General features: G+C 50.0%; 1 protein-coding gene, 1 long non-coding RNA gene and 4 other non-coding genes across 6 annotated transcripts; 5 read left to right on the top strand and 1 right to left on the bottom strand.

Annotated features, from left to right (window-relative positions):
* Positions 1–5485: 5485 nt before the first annotated feature.
* On the bottom strand, positions 5486–6846 carry RAB42 (RAB42, member RAS oncogene family). Its single transcript, XM_053576227.1, has 2 exons — positions 6614–6846; positions 5486–6036 (listed from the first exon to the last, which is right to left on the bottom strand). The coding sequence occupies exons 1-2, from the start codon at positions 6844–6846 to the stop codon at positions 5622–5624; spliced, it is 648 nt and encodes a 215-aa protein (XP_053432202.1). The 3' UTR covers positions 5486–5621.
* Positions 6847–15234: 8388 nt separating this feature from the next.
* Positions 15235–20491, top strand: LOC128575012 (uncharacterized). The gene is made up of 5 exons (XR_008376893.1): positions 15235–15523; positions 16990–17082; positions 17388–17455; positions 18344–18393; positions 19444–20491. It is a non-coding gene; the product is annotated as an uncharacterized LOC128575012 (long non-coding RNA).
* Positions 16502–16636, top strand: LOC128575694 (small nucleolar RNA SNORA16B/SNORA16A family). Its single transcript, XR_008377107.1, has one exon. It is a non-coding gene; the product is annotated as a small nucleolar RNA SNORA16B/SNORA16A family (small nucleolar RNA).
* LOC128575705 (small nucleolar RNA SNORA44) lies at positions 17140–17270 on the top strand. The gene has a single exon (XR_008377116.1). It is a non-coding gene; the product is annotated as a small nucleolar RNA SNORA44 (small nucleolar RNA).
* Positions 17482–17614, top strand: LOC128575709 (small nucleolar RNA SNORA61). The gene has a single exon (XR_008377120.1). It is a non-coding gene; the product is annotated as a small nucleolar RNA SNORA61 (small nucleolar RNA).
* Positions 19302–19375, top strand: LOC128575723 (small nucleolar RNA SNORD99). Its single transcript, XR_008377133.1, has one exon. It is a non-coding gene; the product is annotated as a small nucleolar RNA SNORD99 (small nucleolar RNA).
* Positions 20492–20960: the final 469 nt, after the last annotated feature.

Here is a 20960-nt window from a genome sequence, read left to right as displayed (position 1 = left end):
TTAACCTTTTCTAAAACTCTGAGAGTAGGCTGGCCATGGTGACTCATGCTTATAATCCCAGCACTTTGGGAGGCTGAGGTGGGAGGAATACTTGAGCCCAGGAGTTGGCAACCAGCCTAGGCAACATGGTGAGACCCCCAAGTCTACAAAAAAATTAAAAATTTGCTTAATGTGGTAGCTACTCAGGAAGCTGAGGCAGGAGGATCACTTGAGCCCAGGCATTTAAGGCTCAGTGAGCTATGATCAGGCTACTGCACTGAAGCCTGGGCAACAGAGCGAAACATTTGGGCTCAGGTGATGCTGCTGCCTCAGCCTCCCAGAATAACTGCAACTATAGGTGCCACCACACCATGGCAAATTTGTCCATAAAAACTTGTCTGTTATTTTGTAGAGACAGGTCTTGTTTAAGATGGTCTTGAACTCCTGGCCTCAAGCAATCCTCCTTCTTAGGCCTCCCAAAGTGCTAAAATTACAGGTGTGAGCCACTGTACAGGTCCAGATTTTTACTTTAAAAAGATCTGGGCCAGGCATGGTAGCTCATGCCTGTAATGCTAGCACTCTGGAAGGCTGAGGTGGGCAGATTGCTTGAGCTTGGGAGTTTGAGACTAAACTAAGCAAGAGCAAGATCCCATCTCTACTAAAAGTAGAAAAACTAGCCAGGCGTAGTGGTGGGTGCCTATAGTCCCACCTACTTGGGAGGCTGAGGCAAAAGAATTGCTCAAGCCCAGGAGTTTGAGGTTGCTGTGAACAATGCCACGATGGCCCTCTACCCAGGCTTACGCCTATAATCCTAGCACTGTGGGAAGCCAAGGAGGGTGGATTGTCTGCGTTCACGGGTTTGAGACCATCTTGTATGATGCAGGCTACGGTGACTGTTCCTGTGAGCAAGAGCAAGACCCCGTCTTTTTTTTTTTTTTTTTTTTTTTTTTGTCCGGGGCTGGGCTTGAACCCGCCACCTCCGGCATATGGGACCGGCGCCCTACCCGTTGAGCCACAGGCGCCGCCCAAGACCCCGTCTTTAAAAGTAGCTGGACGGGGGTAGTGCCTGTGGCTCAAGGAGTAGGGTGCCCGCCCCATATGCTGGAGGTGGTGGGTTCAAACTCAGCCCCAGCCAAAAACTGCAAAAGCAAAAAAAAAAAAAAGAAAAAGTAGCTGGACAGGGCAGTGCCTGTGACTCAAGGAGTGAGTCATATACTGGGGGTGGCGGGTTCAAGCCCAGCCCGGCCAAAACTGCAAAAATAAAAAAAAGTAGCTGGACATTGTGGCCAGGGCCTGTAGTCCCAGCTACTTGGGAGGCTGAGCCAAGAGAATTGCTTAAGCCCAAGAGCTGGAGGTTGCTGTGAGCTATGACGCCACAGCCCTCTACTGAGGGTGACAAAGTGAGACTCTGTCTCAACAATAAAAAAATTAATTAATTAATCAAATTAAATAAAATAAAAAGATTCCTCTGGGATGATGCAGATGCTGAATCACAGGAGAAACCCTGGAGGCCTGAGATCCTCAAGAGGAGTGTCAGCTTGGTGCCTGTAGCTCAGCGGCTAGGGCACCAGCCATATACACTGGAGCTGGCGGGTTCGAACCCAGCCCGGGCCTGCCAAACAACAATGACAACTACAACCAAAAAATAGCCGGACATTACGGTGGGTGCCTGTAATTCCAGCTCCTTGGGAGGCTGAGGCAAGAGAATTGCTTAAGCCCAAGAGTTTGAGGTTGCTGTGAGCTGTGATGCTATAGTACTGTATCCAGGGCATCAGCTTGAGACTCTGTCTCAAAAAAAAAAAAAAAGAGAAAAGAGGACTGTCACAATCTATACCAGAGGTAGCTTGGGGGCCTGAACTGTGACCATGATGGCAAATGGGGCACAGGACTTGCTCAAAGGAGAGGAGGCCCGGCTCTGAGCAGTGGTGGGAGAGACTGTTCAGTTCCCAGGTGGCCCAACCCTCTCTGCTTCCCCCTTCTCCATTGATGTTCTCAGCCTTTCCTCTAGACAGGGGCCTGGGCAGGGCTGCCTCCCTGCTTGTGCAGGCACAGGCCCATCAAAGCCACCTACTGTCTGTCTCTGGAAGTTTTGCCACACTGAGGGGCATGTGAGGTAGGACCATCCCCAAAGCTGGCCAGAGGCAGTGGAGAAAATTACTAGAGTGCTGAGCTGCCTCGATTCACCAATTCAGCTGCATCAGTCTCCCTGCCCTGGACCGGAGGTCCCTGTCTCTGAAGTGGACAAGAAAAGAATAGCTGATGTCCCTGGATTGCTGTGGGGTTGAGAATAAGCCATTGGCAATAGAAACGGCTCACAGTGGATGAACCGTGTATGTGGGAAGAGTTGATGTACATGTCATTGAATCTTACAACCCTGTGTGACAGAATCTGTTATTATCCCCATGTTACATTTGGGAACCAGGCTGAGAGTTCGATGCAAGCAGGGGACAGTAGGCTTTGCCTCTTCCTGGAGGTGGACCCTGCCCTGGATGGGCCTGGCCTTCAGGGACTGGTTCTCCAACTCCCACCCAGCACTTTGAGAGAGGAGAGTGTCCCTTCTTTTTCCTGTCTACCCCCAGAGTTTGGGGGACTTGGTTTGAGGGCCTCACACCTTCCCCTGGAGCAGCTGTTTATCTCCCAAACAAGCTTCCGTTTAGGCCTGTGCCCCTGAACAGAGACTCTGGGAGGGCAGAAGCCATTGATCCTGCGGAGGGGCGTTACCTGCTCCTCCCCACCATTCCAGCCACGTGGGTCTCCTGTGAATTTCCAGAAAGAGCCCGCACCTTTCCTGCCTCAAGTCTGTTCTTGCTATTCCTTCTCCACTTACTGGCTGGGGGACTTTAGGCAAGTCACTTAACCTCTCTGGGCCTTTCGCCTCACTGGTAAAATGAAATGATAGTGCCTACTGTACGTGCTTGTTGTGAAGGCTGAGTTGATATACTGTATATAAACCCGCTAGTAAGATGCTGCCTGCAGTGACTGTTCCCTTTGCCCAGATCTCTGTTCTTCTCTTGGCTTCTCCTCCTCCAGGTCTCAGCTCAAGGTCGTCTCCTCAGAGAGGCCCTCCCGGACCTCCTGCTCTAAAGAAGCCCCTGTCACTCTCAGTCCCCTCTCCCTGACCTGTGGTTGCCAGAGAACCTACACAAGTGGGAAACATGGAGCTCATTTATTTACTCAGTTTTTTTTTTTTAGAGACAGAGTCTCACTCTGTCGCCCTCAGTAGAGTACCATAGGATCACAGCTCACAGCAACCTCCAGCCCTTGGACTTAGGTGATTCTCTTGCCTCAGCCTCCTGAGTAGCTGGGACTACAGGCGCCTACCAGAATGCCCGGCCATTTTTTTGTTGCAGTTTGGCCGGGGCTGGGTTTGAACCTGCCACCCTTGGTATATGGGGCTGGTGCCCTACCCACTGAGCCACAGGCACCGCCCATTTTTTCACTCTCTTCCACAAGAATGTCAGCCCCAGGAGGGCTTTTCTGTTGTGTTCACAGCTGCATCCCCAAAGACTAGAAGAGAGTAGGTGTTCATTTTTTAAAAATTGATGAAGGAATGAAAATGTGCCCTAAGCAAATCACTTTCCTCCACTGGCCCCAGCCTTTCTCTCTGTAAAATGAGAATAATTATGCTGACCTCACAACACCACCATCACGAGGATGAGTGAGATGGCTTTAATTTTTTTTTTTTTTTTTGCAGTTTTTGGCCGGGGCTGGGTTTGAACCTGCTACCTCCGGCATATGGTGCCAGCGCCCTACTCCTTTGAGCCACAGGGGCTGCCCCGAGATGGTTTTAAAAAGCGGAGACAGGCTCAGTGCCCGTAGCTCAGTGGTTAGGGCACCGGCCACATACACTGGAGCTGGCGAGTTTGAGCTGGCCCCAGGCCTGCTAAACAACAATGACAACTACAATACAACAACAACAAAAAAAACGCCAGGCATTGTGGTGGGCCCCTGTAGTCTCAGCTACTCGGGAGGCTGACACATGAGAATCACTTAAGCCCAAGAATTTGAGGTTGCAGTGATCTGTGATGCCCTGGCACTCTACCGAGGGTGATACAGTAAGACTCTGTCTCAAAATAAAATAAAATAAAATAAAATAAAAAGCAGAGGCATCCTAATCCAACTCCATGGGGAGGAAGCTGAGAAACTCAGCCTGATTAAAAACCTCTCAAGAACCCTAGGGAGATGGGATTATCAGTTACCTGTTACTGAAGAGGAAACTGAGGCTCCAGGAGGAGAAGTAACTGGCCTAAGGTTACAAGGTGAGTTAAGCGGCCGTGCATTTTGCTGTGGCAATGCCCTTGCCCTACCCGTGCCCCTTGGCACAATGATATTCCCCCTTCTACACCTGCTGAGATTCCACCCAACACAAACACCATCTCCTTCAAGAGACTTTCCCTAATTGCTCCCCAGACATTCTCTATCCAGCAGTTCCTGTTGTAGATGAGGCTCTCAGAAGGTGGATTCTGAGAGAGAGATTTGTGTGGAGACATTTCTTAGGGAGTATTCTTTTTTTTAAGGGATTGAAATGCCTTTATATTTATTTATTTATTTATTGAGACAGTCTCACTTTGTCACCCTTGGTGGAATGCTGGGGTGTCATAGCTCACAGCAACCTCAAATCTTAGGGGGTATTCTTGAGATGGATGCCTGGTTGGGGAAGGCAGGGAAGGAGGCAGATGGGACAGAGGAGAACTTGGCTGTGATGTCACAACAATGTCCTCAATGAATCCCATGGACAGTGATAAAATCTGGGTTGATCTTCAGAGTTGTCTAGAGTTGGGACAAGACCTTGAAACTCTCCCAACAGACAGATATTGGATGTGGCCACTCCTGAGGGGTGGGCACTTCCCAGAGAGTGCTGCAAGCTGATGTCCACTCCTCTCACCCGCTACTCCCCACCCCGGCACTGTTCCCAGCAGCTTAGAGGAGGGTTCACGGGCTCCTCAGCCCAGAATGGGGATCTTAGTGGCTCACCGTAGTGTCCACTGTGCACCCAATATAGTTGCTGCTAATTTATTTTCCTCCCGGCCTCTCAGTACCAGATTCAGCCCCTGGGCTTGGGGCAGGGACATTGGCAGCAACCCTCAATCCCATGCCCAGACTAACCTAGCCTGAGGACCTAAGGAGGCCTCAAGCCAGGCTCACCGGAGTTCCCCACACCTGTCCTTGCCTGGGCCGGAGCGTCCAGAGTTCCCCACACATGTCCTTGCCTGGGCCGGAGCGTCCAGATGCTGCATGTCTCATTGTCCAAGCCCAGGAATGCTGCCAGAGCAGCCCCATCGAAGCCAAGAGGGGACAGAATGGGGATGACAGCTTTTGTCATTCAATTCACAGTGTGGCAGCTTTGGGTGAGCACATCCCATCCTTTATCTCATTCATGGCCACAACCTCCCTGTGAGGTGGGATCTGTTATGAGACCCATTGACAGATGAGGAAACTGAGGCTCAAAGACAGGAAGTTGCACACTTGGCCTCTTAGACCTTTTCATGGAAAGGGACTGAGCCAAGACTCCCAAATCCAGCAGGTATGAGTATATCAGGATACTATTTATTCTGTCATCTGTCCTCTAGGGAGATACCAGCACTCCCCACCCCACCAGTAGGTTTGAAGTTGGCACTGCTTTAGCCTTTTCTCTCCCAGAGTCAACACTGGCATGGGCCATGCTGCTTCCTGCTGGAGGACCTGGGGGTTTGGGTCTTGTGGATGAGCCGGATGCCCCCCCAGTCCAGCTTGATGTCCCCCTGCTGCAAGGCCTGCTGGATGGCATTGGCAAGGGTGTCAAAAGCCAGGTCCACATTGCAGTTGCTTTTGGCTGAGGTCTCCATGAAGGCCATGCCCAGGGAAGTGGCTAGCTCCTCTGCCTCCTGGGCTGAGACACAGCGGGTACTCTGTAAGTCACTCTTGTGGCCAACCAGCAGGAAAATCGCTTTGTCAGGACCTTGAATGGCCACGACCTCCTGGTGCCAGTCTTGGATGTGTTCAAAGGACTTCCTGTTTGTCACATCAAAGACCAGCAGGACACCCACCACATTTCGGTAAAAGGACCTGGTGATGCACCTGGGAGTGGGGAGGAAAGTTGGGAGAGACTTATGCCTTCAAGACACCCCCAGAGTCAGGAAGGCCTCCAGTTGGGATCCACAGAATGCCTCGCACCCCATTACAGTTCATCACACACAGGCCGGTGCTTCTGTCTGCGTCCCTCCCAAGAGACTGGGTGCTCCCAGTTAGAAAGCAAATGTGATTCACAGACTCTCCCGACTCCCTCTCCACTCCCGGGAGGCCTGATGTTTCCTGACTGCAGGTCTTTGCTTCTCTATTCCCTCCCCTTCAAGCCCAACATAAGCCCCTCTTGCTTTGTCGACTCCCTGACACTGCCCCTCTGTGCTCCGTGGCCTGTCTCAGCTCCCAGATCCAGAATTCAATGTCAGGGTGCAAGCCTCCTCCCCTCCAAATGCTGCTCTGGGGCTTGGCCCACCGGCAGTATTTGTAGGACGAGTGACCCAGTGAGGGAGGGGCCGACCCAGCAGACCGGGACCCGGCGCTGAGACCCCAGACCTCTACTTGACCACTGCGGTTGGCACGTGTGGGGGTCCCTCCCACCCCAACCCCCGCCGCGCTCCAGCGGGCCCTGCACCTGAAGCGCTCCTGGCCCGCGGTGTCCCAGAGCTGCAGCTTGACGCGCGGGCCGGCCCGCAGCTGCAGCGCGCGGCGGTAGAACTCGACGCCCACCGTGGGCTCGGGCTCAGGCTCAGGTTCCGGGGTCCTGGGCGTGCCCGCCACGTAGCGCCGCAGCAGCGACGTCTTGCCCACCGCCGCGTCCCCTAGCAGCACGATCCGAAACTGGTAGTGGCAGCCTCCAGCCTCCATGGTCCCTGCCGCAGCCCCAGCAGCTATTCGTCCGGCAAGGCCCTGCCCCGCCCGGCCCTCCCGCCCCCCAAGAGCCCTCCCCAAGTCCGGCGCCGCCCCTGCTTCAGCTGCAGGCGGGACTGGGGAGCCTGACCCGTCTCCAGCACAGTGGGGAACGGGCGCGAGGGAGTCCTACCAACCAACCTGGAGAAAACATCTGGGCATGTCACTGTCTCTCTCTGAGCCTCGACTTTCTCCTCTGTAAAATGGGGATAATAACCCCTACATCTCAGGATAAAGGGATTCCTAGACAATTTGGGAAGGGGAACCCCAGTGTGCACAAGTGAAGCATTTGCCGCCTCACCCTCATTGCTCCCCCCAGGGGTCCCTGATGCTGGATCTGGGACCACCACTCTGGAACCGGGGTGGTTTGTAGGTTCTCCCTCTCCATTCAGCTGCCCTTTTTCTAGAGCCCCATTGGCCCTGGCCTGGAGCCTGTGGTTCAGTGTTCAACAGCCCCCACTACTTCCTTCATGACTGTCTGTGCTGGACAGCAGGGCCCCAGAAGGGACTTGGACACACAGTCAGGTTGAGGAGGCAGGGCAGACACAGACAACTGCAGTTCTAGAGGAGGGCAGTTGACCTGTGGACTAGACAACTAACATGTATGAGGCTAGATGATCAGTTCTCCATGATTCGTGGGCAGCACAAATCATAGGGCCATAGTGTGCCCATTTTAGAGCTGAGGAGACTGAGGCTCAGAGCCATGGCTTGCCCCAGGTCACAAGTTTGTCTCACTCTTCATTATTCCTCTGATGCCACAAAAGGAGACCCCAGGGCTGAGCATGATGGGTCACCCCTATAATTCTAGCACTCTGGGAAGCTGAGGTGGGAGGATTGCTTGAGCTCAGGAGTTCTAGACCAGCCTGAGCAAGAGTGAGACCCCGTCTCTACTAAAAATGGAAAAATGATGCAGGCATTGTGGAGCACACCTTTAGTTCCAGCCTTGGGAGATTGAGGCAGGAGGATTGTCTGAGCCCAGGAGTCTGAGCTTAGAGTGAGCCTTAACTCACTGTCTGCCACTGCATTCTACCTATGGTGACAGAGTGAGATCCCCTACCCCCCCCAAAAAGGGAGGAGACCCCAAGGCAGGTCCCATGAGAACCAGAAGATTGTGGTTGGCTCTTGCTGGGTTAGGGACTAGGATATTGCATGAGCCAGTCCACTCTTTCAGGCTGGCCTTCTGAAAATCCAGGGCGTTGAGGCTGGAGTTCTGGCTGGTTCCAAATAGCCTTGGTCTATTGGTTTGCTCCTTTATCAACCCACTGTGCCAGTATGGATGGATTTTACCAGTTTAATTTTTTCTGGCAAATTGGCAATGGCGGGGATGTCCAAACTGTTGAAATACAGCATATCATCACCTCTTTCTATAACAACCTTGTGAATAAATATTCTGCCCATTTTTACAGAGAAAACTGAGGCTCAGAGAAGTTAAATTACTAGCCCAAGGTCACTCAGCAGGGAAGACTAAAGCTAGCTGCCAAGTCTACACAAGGCTAAAGCCTTGTGTGTTATTTTTCTTCTCGGCTGCATCTGGGAAGACCCAGGTTTATTCTGGCTTATTCTAAACAAATCAATGGAAAGCCATTTTCTCACATCTGACTATTGGGCACTTGCACAGTAAAGCCTGAAAGGGTCCAAGTCTCCATGAGTAGAAGAGAGAGAGGAACTTGAGAATCTGGGAACCAGAAAGAGCCTCAGAAAAGGGGAAGGTCTTCCCCTGCCCATGCTGCCCAAACCAAGAGATCCTGCCCTAAAGTTTCCTTCATCAGAATGTTCTCCCACCTCACTCTGTTCAGCTTGAAAAATATCTTTTGTATGTGGCCCCTGTGGATGCCCTCAGCTCCTTCTCTTATCTTCCACTGGGGCTCTAGCTCCAGCCATGCTGAACACCTTTCCTCTCCTCAGCCCTCTGCCAGGAACACTCCTCCTCTGCCTTTCGAAGGATGAACTAATCCTACTTTGGACCTCAGTGAGGATCCCTGTCCTTGAGGAGCCCTTCATTGACTGGCCAGATGAGGTCACATGCACTTTTGTCCACCTATGATGTCTGCTGTCTCCTAGGCTGCAAGCTCCTGGAGGGCAGGCACTGATGCTAGCATCCTCAGTGCTTGGCACAAGGTAGGAACTTGGCAAATATTTATGGCTGGATGAATGAATGAAGTGGCTAAGTGCTATGCAGCCATCCATCCATTCATTCAAATACCACAATAGAGCTGGGTTCAGGAAACCAATGGGTCAGAAAAGACCTCTCAGAGAAGGTGATGCTGAAACTGGATCTTGCATGGTAGGTGGGAGCTGAGGAGGTCAAGGGTGAAGGGTATTCCAGGCAGGGCCACTGAACAAAGGCAGAGAAGCATGAAACAGCCGGGAGTAGAGTTTGAACCCAGCTGTCCCTGAAGCCTTTCTGGTCAGCTCAGATGGGCAGTGCACTGTCAGCATCTGGCTTCTTGAACTTCCTCTTTCTTCCAGACGCTCCTGCTGTGGGCTGGAGTCATGTGTCTGCCTCTGACTGCTCCTGAAGTTTCACTCAAATCCAGATGTCAGTTAACCTCTGCCATGGATTTTCTGTGGGACCCCAGGGGTAAGTTATTTCCCTTCTCTGACTTAATTCCTCTTCTGCTAACTGAGGCAAATCATGGTACCCACTTTGTAGGGTCATTCTGGGGGAACTGTGTAACATAGCAGTTGAGGTTATGTTCTTTGGCATTAGAACAGATCTAGGTTGTACTTTCAACTGCCCCTTTGTAGTATGTGACCTTAGCCAGGTTTTATTCATTCATTCATTCACTTGGTAATTATTTCAGTAAGTGCTGGCCATCTTCTATGTATGAGGCACTTAGAGAGCAATGAGGAGAAAAAAGACAAAATTCCTGTTCTTAGGGAGCTCACATTCTATTTTTTCTTCCTTTTTTTTTTTTTTTTTTTAGGGATGAGGTCTTGCTTTGTCACCCAGGCTGGAGTGCAGTGGCCTGATCATAGCTCAATGTAGCCTTGAACTTCTGGGCTCAATGATCCTCCTGCCTCAGGCTTCTGAGTAGCTGGGCCTACTGATGAGTGCCCCTATGCCTGGCTGATTTTTTTTATTCTTTAAATATATATATATATATATATATTTTTTTTTTTTTTTTTTTGTAGAGACAGAGTCTCACTTTATGGCCCTTGGTAGAGTGCCATGGCATCACACAGCTCACAGCAACCTCCAACTCCTGGGCTTAAGCGATTCTCTTGCCTCAGCCTCCCGAGTAGCTGGGACTACAGGCACCCGCCACAACACCCGGCTATTTTTTGGTTGCAGTTCAGCCGGGGCCGGGTTTGAACCCGCCACCCTCGGTATATGGGGCCTGCACCTTACCGACTGAGCCACAGGCAACGCCCTATTCTTTAAATATTTTTTGACCGGCTGGGCATGGTGGTTCATGTCTATAGTCCCAGCACTTGGGAGGCAGAGGCAGGTGGATTGCCTGAGCTCATAGGTTTGAGACCAGCCTGAGCTGGTCTCTAAAAATAGCCAAGTGTTGTAGCGAGCACCTGTAATCTCAGCTACTCGGGAGGCTGAGGCAAGAGAATCTCTTGAGCCCAAGAGTTGGAGGGCTTGCTGTGTTGCCCAGCCTGGTCTTGAATTCCTGTCCTTTTTTTTTTTTTTTGTAGAGACAGAGTCTCACTTGATGGCCCTCGGTAGAGTGCTATGGCATCACACAGCTCACAGCAACCTCCAACTCCTGGGCTTAGGCGATTCTCTTGCCTCAGCCTCCCAAGTAGCTGGGACTACAGGTGCCCGCCACAACACCCGGCTATTTTTTGGTTGCAGTTCAGCCGGGCTGGGTTTGAACCTGCCACCCTCGGTATATGGGGCCAGCACCTTACCGACTGAGCCACAGGCGCCGCCTTGAATTCCAGTCCTTAAGTGATCGTCCCATCTCAGCCTCCCAAGTAGTTGGAATTGTAGCAGAGCACCACCAGGCCCACGTGGGAGCTCACATTCTAATGGGGAAGATAGAAACCAAATACATACTGTGATGTCAGGGGAGGCTGAAAATCAAACAGGGCAATGACTGGAAGGGTGGCAGGGTGCTATATCAAAATAGGATGGTCTGAGGAAGTGACATTTGGACAGAAATCCAGAGGAAGTGAGAGAGTGAGAAGTGGAAGAACAACAATAAGAGCAAAGGCCCTGGGCGGCGCCTGTGGCTCAGTGAGTAGGGCGCTGGCCCCATATGCCGAGGGTGGCAGGTTCAAACCCAGCCCCGGCCAAACTGCAACAAAAAAATAGCTGGGCGTTGTGGCGGGCGCCTGTAGTCCCAGCTGCTCGGGAGGCTGAGGCAAGAGAATCGCTTAAGCCCAAGAGTTAGAGGTTGCTGTGAGCCGTGTGACGCCACGACACTCTACCGAGGGCCATAAAGTGAGACTCTGTCTCTACAAAAAAAAAAAAAAAAAAGAGCAAAGGCCCTGAGGTGGGAGCAGGCAGGGGTCATTCTGGAAGAGGAGACCAGGAAGAGGGGATAGGAAACAGACTGAGTGGTGGCGCCTGTGGCTCAGTGAGTACGGCGCCGGCCCCATATGCCGAGGGTGGCGGGTTCAAACCCAGCCCCGGCCAAACTGCAACAAAAAAAATAGCCGGGCGTTGTGGCGGGCACCTGTAGTCCCAGCTACTCGGGAGGCTGAGGCAGGAGAATTGTGTAAGCCCAAGAGTTAGAGGTTGCTGTGAGCCGTGTGACGTCATGGCACTCTACTGGAAGGCGGTACAGTGAGACTCTGTCTCTACAAAAAAAAAAAAAAAGGAAACAGACTGAGTAAAGGAGCAAGTGGTGGGCAAGAGGGCAGCAAGGTGGAGTCTGCTGACATGTGACTCTGGAGACCATTGTCCGGCTTCAGTTTTTATTCTAAGTTTATCAGAAATTTGGAGATTTTTGAGTGGGTAAACATGATGTATATTTTTTCTTGCTTATGTTTTTTTGCAGCTTTATTGAGGCATAACTGACACACAATAAAAACTGCACAGATTAAAATGTACAGTGCAATGAATTCTGACATAAACCTACATCCATGAAACCATAGCTACAAACAAGATGATGAAATTAGGGGCTCTGTACGGAAGTGTGCTTTGGTGCACGGGAAGACGCTGAGAGAGAGCTATGGCGGGTATGACGGTTAAAGACCCTGCAGTGGACTGTTCCCTACATTCTGTGTTCGTGGGGGAACATTCCTTATGAAGCTACTGAAGAGCAGTTGAAGGACATCTTTTTTGAGGTTGGACCTGTTGTTAATTTCAGATTGGTGTATGATAGGGAGACAGGAAAGCCAAAGAGTTATGGCTTCTGTGAATACCAAGACCAAGAGACAGCCCTTAGTGCCATGTGGAACCTGAATGGGGGTGAATTCAGTGGGAGAGCCCTTCGAGATGACAATGCTGCCAGTGAAAAGAACACAGAAGAGCTGAAGAGCCTCGGCACTGGGGCCCCTATCACTGAGTTGCCTTTTGGAAAGACCATCAGTCCTGAGGATGCCCCTGAGTCTATTAGCAAAGCAGTTGCCGTCTTCCACCAGAGCGGATGTTTGAGCTGATGAAACAAATGAAGCTCTGTGTCCAGAATAGCCCCCAGGAAGTACGGAACATGTTGCTTCAGAACCCTCAATTGGCTTATGCATTGCTGCAAGCACAGGTAGCGATGAGAATTGCGGATCCGGAGATTGCCCTGAAAATTCTGCATTGCCAGACAAATATCCCAACGCTGAGCGCAGGCAACACTCAGCCAGTCCATGGTGCTGGGCCTAGCTCAGGATCCAATGTGTCAATGAACCAGCAGAATCCTCAGGCCCCTCAGGTCCAGTCTTTGGGTGAATACATGTCAATGATGTACCTCCTCTAAGGGTGGAGTTCCAGATCCAGGGCAAATACCAGCGGCTGTCTCAGGACCTGGCCTTGGTTCCTTAGCTCCTGGGAGAAATCAGTCTGCAGAGGAAAGTTGATGAGGACTGGAAGAAGAGACTTTTCTGTTTAGTAGAGAAGGGTCTTGCGCTTGCTTAGCTGGTCTCAAAGTGCTGAGCTCAAGTGATCCTCTGGCCTTGGCTTCCCAGAGTGCTAGGATTACAGGTGTGAGCCACTACACCCAGCCAGAAGAAGGGTTTTTTTTTTTTTTTTTTGCGTTTTTGGCTGGGGCTGGGTTTGAACCTGCCACCTCTGGTATATAGGCCCAGCACCCTACTCCTTTGAGCCATAGGCACTGCCCAAAAATACTTTTTTTTTTGCAGTTTTTGGCCAGGGCTGGGTTTGAACCTGCCACCACCGGCATATGGGGCTGGCACCCTACTCTTTGAGCCACAGGTGCTGCCCCAGAAGAAGAGTTGTTTTTTTTTTTTTTTTTTTTGTAGAGACAGAGTTTTACTTCATGGCCCTGGGTAGAGTGTCGTGGCCTCACACAGCTCACAGCAACCTCCAACTCCTGGGCTTTAAGCAATTCTCTTGCCTCAGCCTCCCAAGCAGCTGGGACCACAGGTGCCGGCCACAACGCCCGGCTATTTTTGTTGTTGTTGTTGCAGTTCGGCCGGGGGCCGGGTTTGAACGCCACCCTTGGCATATGGGGCCGGCACCCTACCGACTGAGCCACAGGCGCCGCCCCAGAAGAAGAGTTTTTTAAAGAAATTTCAGTAAACTCAGTATTTTCATTTACTTATCTTAGTAGAGTTACAGTTTTTGACGTATAAGTGCCTAATGTACCTTAAAATATCACATGTTATAATTGATTCTACTGCATATGACAGGTATGCAATCCATGATATGAAGTTTATTAAATGAAATGAAAAACAAAAACCAACAACAACAAACAAACAAACAACAACAACAAAAAAAGAAATTAGGGCTGGGCAAGATGGCAAGGTGGCTCATGCTTGTAATCCCAACACTCTGGGAGGTCAAGGTGGGCAGAACCCTTAAGCTCAGGAGTTCAAGACCAGTGTGAGTAAGAATGAGACCCTGACTTTCCTAAAAATAAAAAACGTGGGCAGCGCCTGTGGCTCAGTGAGGTTCAAACCCGCCCGGGCCGAACTTCAACAACCACAACAACGACAACAATGACGACAACAACAACAAAGAAATAGCCAGGCTTTGTGGCGGGCGCCTGTAGTCCCAGCTACTAGGGAGGCTGAGGCAAGAGAATCGCCTAAGCCCAGGAGTTGGAGGTTGCTGTGAGCTGTGTGATGCCACGGCACTCTACCAAGGGTGAGAAAGTGAGACTCTGTCTCTACAAAAAAAAAAAAGAAAGAAAGAAAAGAAAACATAGCCTGGTATTGGGATGGGTGTCTGTAGTTCCAGCTACTTGGGAGGCTGAGGCAAGAGGATCTGTTGAGCCCAAGAGATTGAGGTTGCTGTGAGCTATGATAATGCCACAGCACTCTACCCAAGGCAACAGAATGAGACGCTGAGGAAAGGGAAAGGGAGAAAGAAATAACACTCTATAGGTACAGGTGGGTGGATGAGGCAAGAGAATCGCTTAAGCCCAGGAGTTTGAGGTTGCTGTGAGCTGTGACACAACAGCACTCTACCAAGGGTGACATAGTGAGATACTGTATCAAAATGGAAAGAAAGATAAAGGCCTAATTATTATACATATAGTTATAATGAAAACTAGATGACATAATCAAGCATAATTTATTTTATTTTATTATTTATTTTCTTTTTGTAGAGACAGAGTCTCACTTTGTCACCCTCAGTAGAGTGCTGTAGTATCACAGCTCACAGCAACCTCCAGCTCTTGGGCTTAGGCGATTCTCTTGCCTCAGCCTCCCAAGTAGCTGGGACTACAGGCCCCCGCCACAACGCCCGGCTATTTTTTTGTTGCAGTTTGGCCGGGGCCAGGTTTGAACCCGCCACCCTGAATATATGAGGCCGGCGCCCTACCCACCGAGCCCAGATGCCGCCCATAATCGAGCATAATTTAAATAATAAGCGCTCAATAATTTATAGATTAGTGGAGAGACAAGGCTTGCATTTATCTGAGCCCTCCCGCGAACTCGCTCAGTCGCGGCTCGCCCACATCGCACCGCGCTCTGAGCTCAGCCCTTTTCCAGCTCTCAGGGTTAATTTCTCGACACTGAAAGTCATTCCAGAGATTGAACTCCAGAGGGCGCCCAGGGTCTGCTTACCTTTTCAGCTGTGCGCGCCCCAAGTTCTGAGATGCGAAGGCGCCTCCTCTGGCCTGGAGAAAAGCACTTGCCGGGTTGGCGCGGGTACGCGCGCAGGGCATGGCGGGTACGTGCCTCGGGCTCCGGAGGCCACAGGAACTACAACTCCCAGGGAGTAAAGCGGGCCACCGTCAGAGCGGCCTATATAAGCCGCCCCTCGGGGACACTCGTTCTTTTTCCCCGCCGCGGCGGCTCTGGCGGTCTTTGTGTTGTGAAGGCCGCCCTTCTGCTGTTTGCGCCTTCACTCTTCGGCGCGGCCGCCGCCTATATTTGCATGGCCTTTCTCCCGAGGCTGCACGATGTTGTCCGCCGCCCGGAGGAGCCGTGTTTGCCCGCCTGGTGGGACCCAGGTCCGGGAGGCCTCGACGGCGGCCTGCGCTGTGAGAAGGGCCGGAGCCCGCGGGGTCCGCGCCCTCCCCGGCCTCGGCTTGCGCAGAGGCGCGCTCGGGCCTGATGGGTGAGTAACGCGGCGAAGGGCGCAGGAACCGGCACCTGGGGCCGTGGGATGAGCCCTGGGCCTGAAGTGGATTAATTGAAGGAGGCTGTGTGCTGTGTCGGGATAATCTCGGTTAAATCTGCTTATTAAGGATAGCGGCAGAGTACCTTTGGACAGGCGATTACGTCCAAGTTTCCTAGGATTTAAGGACGTATTTTAGTCCTTCAGACCCTTTCTTGCATCACAATCTCGTCGCTTTCTACTATGATTGGTGACCTTCGACAAGGAATTTTATCGGTCCAGATCTCTTACCCATTAAAATAAGGATAAAGGCAGGGCGGGGTGACTAACGCCTGCAATCCTAACACTCAGAGAGGCCGAGGCGGGTGGATTGCCAGAGCTCACAGGTTAGCGACCAACCTGAGCCACAGCTACTTGGGAGGCTGAGACAAGAGAATCGCTTGAGGCCAAGAGTTTGAGGTTGCTGTGAGCTGTGACGCCATGGCGCTCTATTGAGGGTGACAGACTCTGTCTCAAAAAATAAATAAAATATGGCTCGTCGCCTGTAGCACAGTTATACATCGAGGCTGGCAGGTTTGAACCTGGCCCGGGCCAGCTAAAACAAATACATCTGCAATAAAAAATAGCCGGCCTGGTGGGCGCCTGTAGTCCCAGCTACTGGAGGTTGAGGCAAGAGAATCGCTTAAACAGGAAAGTTGGAGGTTGCTGTGAGCTGTGATGTCACAGCACTACCAAAGGCAACACGGTGAGACTGTCTCAAAAAATAAAATAGGGATAAAATGATGCTAAGAACATTAAGAAAAAGCACAGACTGGCACAAGATGAATTAGTGGACTTTGGGGCCTACAGGATGACTTTGCTTTTTTGGCCACTAGAGTGTCAGTTAAAATGTATTTAGGTAGAAATAATGCACAAGATTTAGGTGATCACGTGGCTAGGTAGTAGTGGTTTGTGGCTGCTCTGTGACCTGAATTGCCCCGTGGCCCTTATCGAAGCTGCAGCTGCTTCCATATAGCTGCTGTGGTCAAAGAGGAGCCTAGAGTGACAGTTTTCCTCGACGGTCGCGGTTCTGTTTGCTGTAACTGATCAGCAACATTTTGGGAAAACACAGTTTTTGTACTTGCCGTTTCTTGGAGATAGCCAGAGACCTTCATTGAGCTTGGCACGTTCCCATAAAACAGCAGAAAATTGGGGTTTTATATATACTATTAATCAGAATGAGACTTGAGAAGTAGCTGGCTGAGACCAAGAATCAACATGGAGAGGCAGTTGGGAGTAGGTTGGAGATGTGTACTGTGGAAATCCAGTGGCGTGTGACCACAGATCATACATAACAATGCATTGTGTCACTTACCTGCAAAGCTTAATGGATCAGTATCAGGACCAGAGGTCAGTCAGACCTGATTCTGAGGACCAAATGAAGGAAACGATGAGATAAATTCAGGATAATTGTGTTCTCATTTTAGCTGTGCCAGATGAAGATTTCAAGATGGCTGGAGTTGGATTTTTCTGGAGAGTGAAGGCTCCTGATTGAAACAGAACAATCTCAGGACACCTGTGTAGGTTTGCTCTAGACACTTAACTTTGGGAGCTAAGGAGGGCAGTGGGGGACAGTGCAGCATGTTTCCAAGGACTGTGGCTGATTGTTGCCATGGGATCTCCAACTGCATGCAAGAACAATCTGGAGAGACTTTGACAGCTTAGGTCAGTACAATACCTGCAGCTGCCACTCGCCTTTCCTATAATGTTTCAAGGCCTGGGCTCAGCCTTCCATCTGAATCAGGTGTTTTCCATCAATTTTTGTTAATGGGTATATTGGATCATTTTCTTGGTTTTCTTTTCACACTAAACTTTTGTTCTGCAGGTTGCCCCTAAGTTTCCTAGCAGTATCTGATACTGAAGAGAACAGCATGTTTTGGGGCTGTTTTAAAGGTAAGGCTGATGTTGAAGACATCTTGACCCTCCCGATTCCCTTTCCCATCAGATCTGAACACCGGTCTTGGTGGTCGTAAAAGGAGGAAAAGTAATACTGAAGCTGGCCTCACATCTTTGTCATGTGGTATAGATCGTGTGGGCTAGTTTCAAACAAGTTCACAATCTCTTTGAACTTGTTTCATTGCTCCCCTGTATAATATGAGATAAATGCAGGCTTTGGCTACAAGGGGTAAGGAATGTGTGGAAGTGATACAGTGATTGATGATGAATTTTATTGTGTTCAGGGAGGGATCTATCTGTTCCTTTTTTTTTTTTTTTAAGATCCTGGGTAGAGGGCGGCGCCTGTGGCTCAGTTGGTAAGGCGCTGGCCCCATATACCGAGGGTGGCGGGTTCAAACCCAGCCCCGGCTGAACTGCAACCAAAAAAATAGCTGGGCGTTGTAGCGGGCGCCTGTAGTCAGTCCCAGCTACTTGGGAGGCTGAGGTAGGAGAATCGCTTAAGCCCAGGAGTTGGAGGTTGCTGTGAGCTGTGTGATGCCACGGCACTCTACCGAGGGCCATACAGTGAGACTCTGTCTCTACAAAAAAAAAAAAAAAAAGATCCTGGGTAGAGTGCTACGGTGTCGAATCTCACAGCAACCTCAAATTTTTAGGCTCAAGCAATCTTCTTGCCTCAGCCTCCCAAGTACCTGAGGCTGTAAGTGCCTGCCACAATAGCTGGCTTTTTTTTCTATTTTTAGTAGAGATGGTCACTGTTGCTCAGGGTGGTCTCGAACTCCCTGAACTCAAGCAATCCTCCCACTTCAGCCTCCTAAAGTGCTAGGAGCTACCATACCTAGTCATCCGCTTTCTTGTAATTCATGGTATCCTTTTTGTTGGGTCTAGGTTACCAGTAAAAGCTGCCTTCGCTTATCATTATGGAGCTGCTGAGTCGGGTAAGTTCATAACTACCTGAAGCTTTGTCACAGCTCCCTGTAGATTCAGGTACTGTTCAATGTACATGAACGCTGTCTTAAATAATGTAGCAAATAGGGCGGCGCCTGTGGCTCAGTTGTTAAGGCACCGGCCCCATATACCGAGGGTGGCGGGTTCAAACCCGGCCCCGGCCAAACTGCAACCAAAAAATAGCACCTGTAGTCCCAGCTCCTCGAGGCTGAGGCAGGAGAATCGCTTAAGCCCAGGAGTTGGAGGTTGCTGTGAGCTGTGTGAGGCCACGGCACTCTACTGAGGGCCATAAAGTGAGGCTCTGTGGGCCATAAAGTGAGGCTCTGTCTCTACAAAAAAAAAAATAATAATAATAGTAATAATAATAATGTAGCAAATAGAGATGTAAAGTTACTTAGTTCTATGTAAAAGTTCTTAGTACATGGGTGGTGCCTATGGCTCACTGAGTAGGGCACCAGCCCCCATATATGAGGGTGGCAGGTTCAAACCCAGCCCGGGCCAAACTGCAGCAACAACAACAAAAAAAAAGCCGGGCGTTGTGGCAGGCACCTATAGTCCCAGCTACTCAGCAGGCTGAGGCAAGAGAATTGCCTAAGCCCAAGAGCTGGAGGTTGCTGTGAGCTGTGATGCAATGGCACTCTACCGTGGGTGAGAAAGTGACTCTGTCTCAAAAAAGAAAAAGGTTTTTAGTGTATTTGCATCTGGCCTTCCTTGTCTGCTGTATTTATTAAGCTACTCATGACCAGAGGGCAAAAATAAATGCTCAAAGAATGGCTTGGTCTATTAGATTCCCCCACTCTACAAGCTTTCCTTACTCCCCCAGCAAGGGAGTGTGGGATATAGATTGAGGGGTAGAAACAAGTAGTTCCATGTAGCTCCAGGTACTTCTTTTAGGATGTCTGGTCCAGGATGAAACCTAATCTGAGTGGACATCTATGGATGAGAAATGCGGATATGGGACTGAGACCAGCTCCTAGGAAAGTGCCTGGGTAGGGATTAATTGGGGCAGTACTAACACTTTGCTTACTCTTCGGTTTCAGGAGAGAACCTCCACAGGAAGAGGTGGGCAACAAGACAAATTATTTTAGGTGGAAACTGAAATCCAAGCACAGATGTTTGATTTTGGTGGTTCTGTATGTATCTGATGTTGATCAATTAAAGACTCCGGATGTATGTTGGTCTTGTCGTTCAAAGTGTTGGTTATTCTCCCTGTAATACTCTGTAAACCCAAACTCGGAAAATCTTAACTTCTTAGGAATAATGAGACCAATCTTATAACTGCATTTTTACTTATTTTTCTTTTCCTCAACTTGAGGCTATTTTAAATAGGTCCTTACAGCTTTGAAGGCTTCTGTGATACAGACTGATTACTCTGCTTGAAGCAGTCAATCCTCTAGCACAAACTAGATCAATTATCGGTTTTATAAAACTCAGTAGGGACTAGCAAATGTCTTTGTACACAACATGACAATATAAGTTGGAAAATAGGGTTTCCCGATTTACTTGGAAAAGGGAGTGACAATGCCGTTCAGTTTGGAATTGCGTCTTGGTCAAGTTACTCCTTTGCCATTTCTTATGGAAAGTGCTTAAGGTAATTAAGGCCAAGTAATGGGTGATGTTTGGGGTCTTGGCACACAGATGCCCTTGAGCAGACTAAACCTATGAGGTCAAGCACGAAGTATTGGCTTTAGGTTTGGCATCTTTGCTTCCCACCACATATCCCTCATTGGGCCATGCTCCTCCCATCCCCACCAATGTATAATGGCTGTACGCCAGGTGCTCTGACAATTCAAACAGAACCTTAATAGTTTACAAACTCTGGGTATATCCAGCTGTGCTTAATCTCTAGGAGTGTGGATAACTTCATGGGCAATAGTTGTGACCAAAATGGCAATTTGAGGCCAGGTGTGGCAGCTCAAATTTTTTTTTATTTTTAACAGCTGTAATCCTAGCACTCTGGGAGCCCAAGAGGTATGGATTGCCTGAGCTCACGGTTTGACACCAGCCTGGGCCAGAGTGAGACCTCATATCTAAAAAATAGCTGGGTGTTAGCTGTGCGTTGTGGCGGGCGCCTGTAGTCCCAGCTGCTCGGGAGGCTGAGGCAAGAGAATTGCATAAGCCCAAGAGTTAGAGGTTGCTGTGAGCCATGTGACGCCACGGCACTACCCAAGGGCGGTACAGTGAGACTGTCTCTACAAAAAAAAAAAAAAAAATAGCCGGGTGTTGTGGTGGGTGCCTATAGTTCTGGCTACTAAGGAGGTTGAGACAAGAGGATAGCTTGAACCTAAGTTTGAGGGTGCTGTGAGGTATGACACCAGGGCACTCTACCCAAGGTGACAAGGTGAGACTGTCAAAAAAGTCAATTTGAATTTTGTTCAACAGTTTGTCACTTCAACTGCAATGGATCATTGTCAAGGTTGCAGCGTTGCATAAATATTCAATCTCCAGAAATGGTGGTGGTTAGAATCTTTTTTTTTTTTTTTTTTTGGCCGGGGTTGGGCTTGAACCCGCCACCTCCGGCATATGGGACCGGCGCCCTACACGTTGAGCCACAGGC

The sequence above is a fragment of the Nycticebus coucang genome, chromosome 22 (genome assembly GCF_027406575.1).
Source record: "Nycticebus coucang isolate mNycCou1 chromosome 22, mNycCou1.pri, whole genome shotgun sequence".
Lineage (NCBI taxonomy): Eukaryota > Metazoa > Chordata > Mammalia > Primates > Lorisidae > Nycticebus > Nycticebus coucang.
Note: the sequence above shows the minus strand (reverse complement) of the source record. Positions and strands in the feature narration are given on the sequence as shown.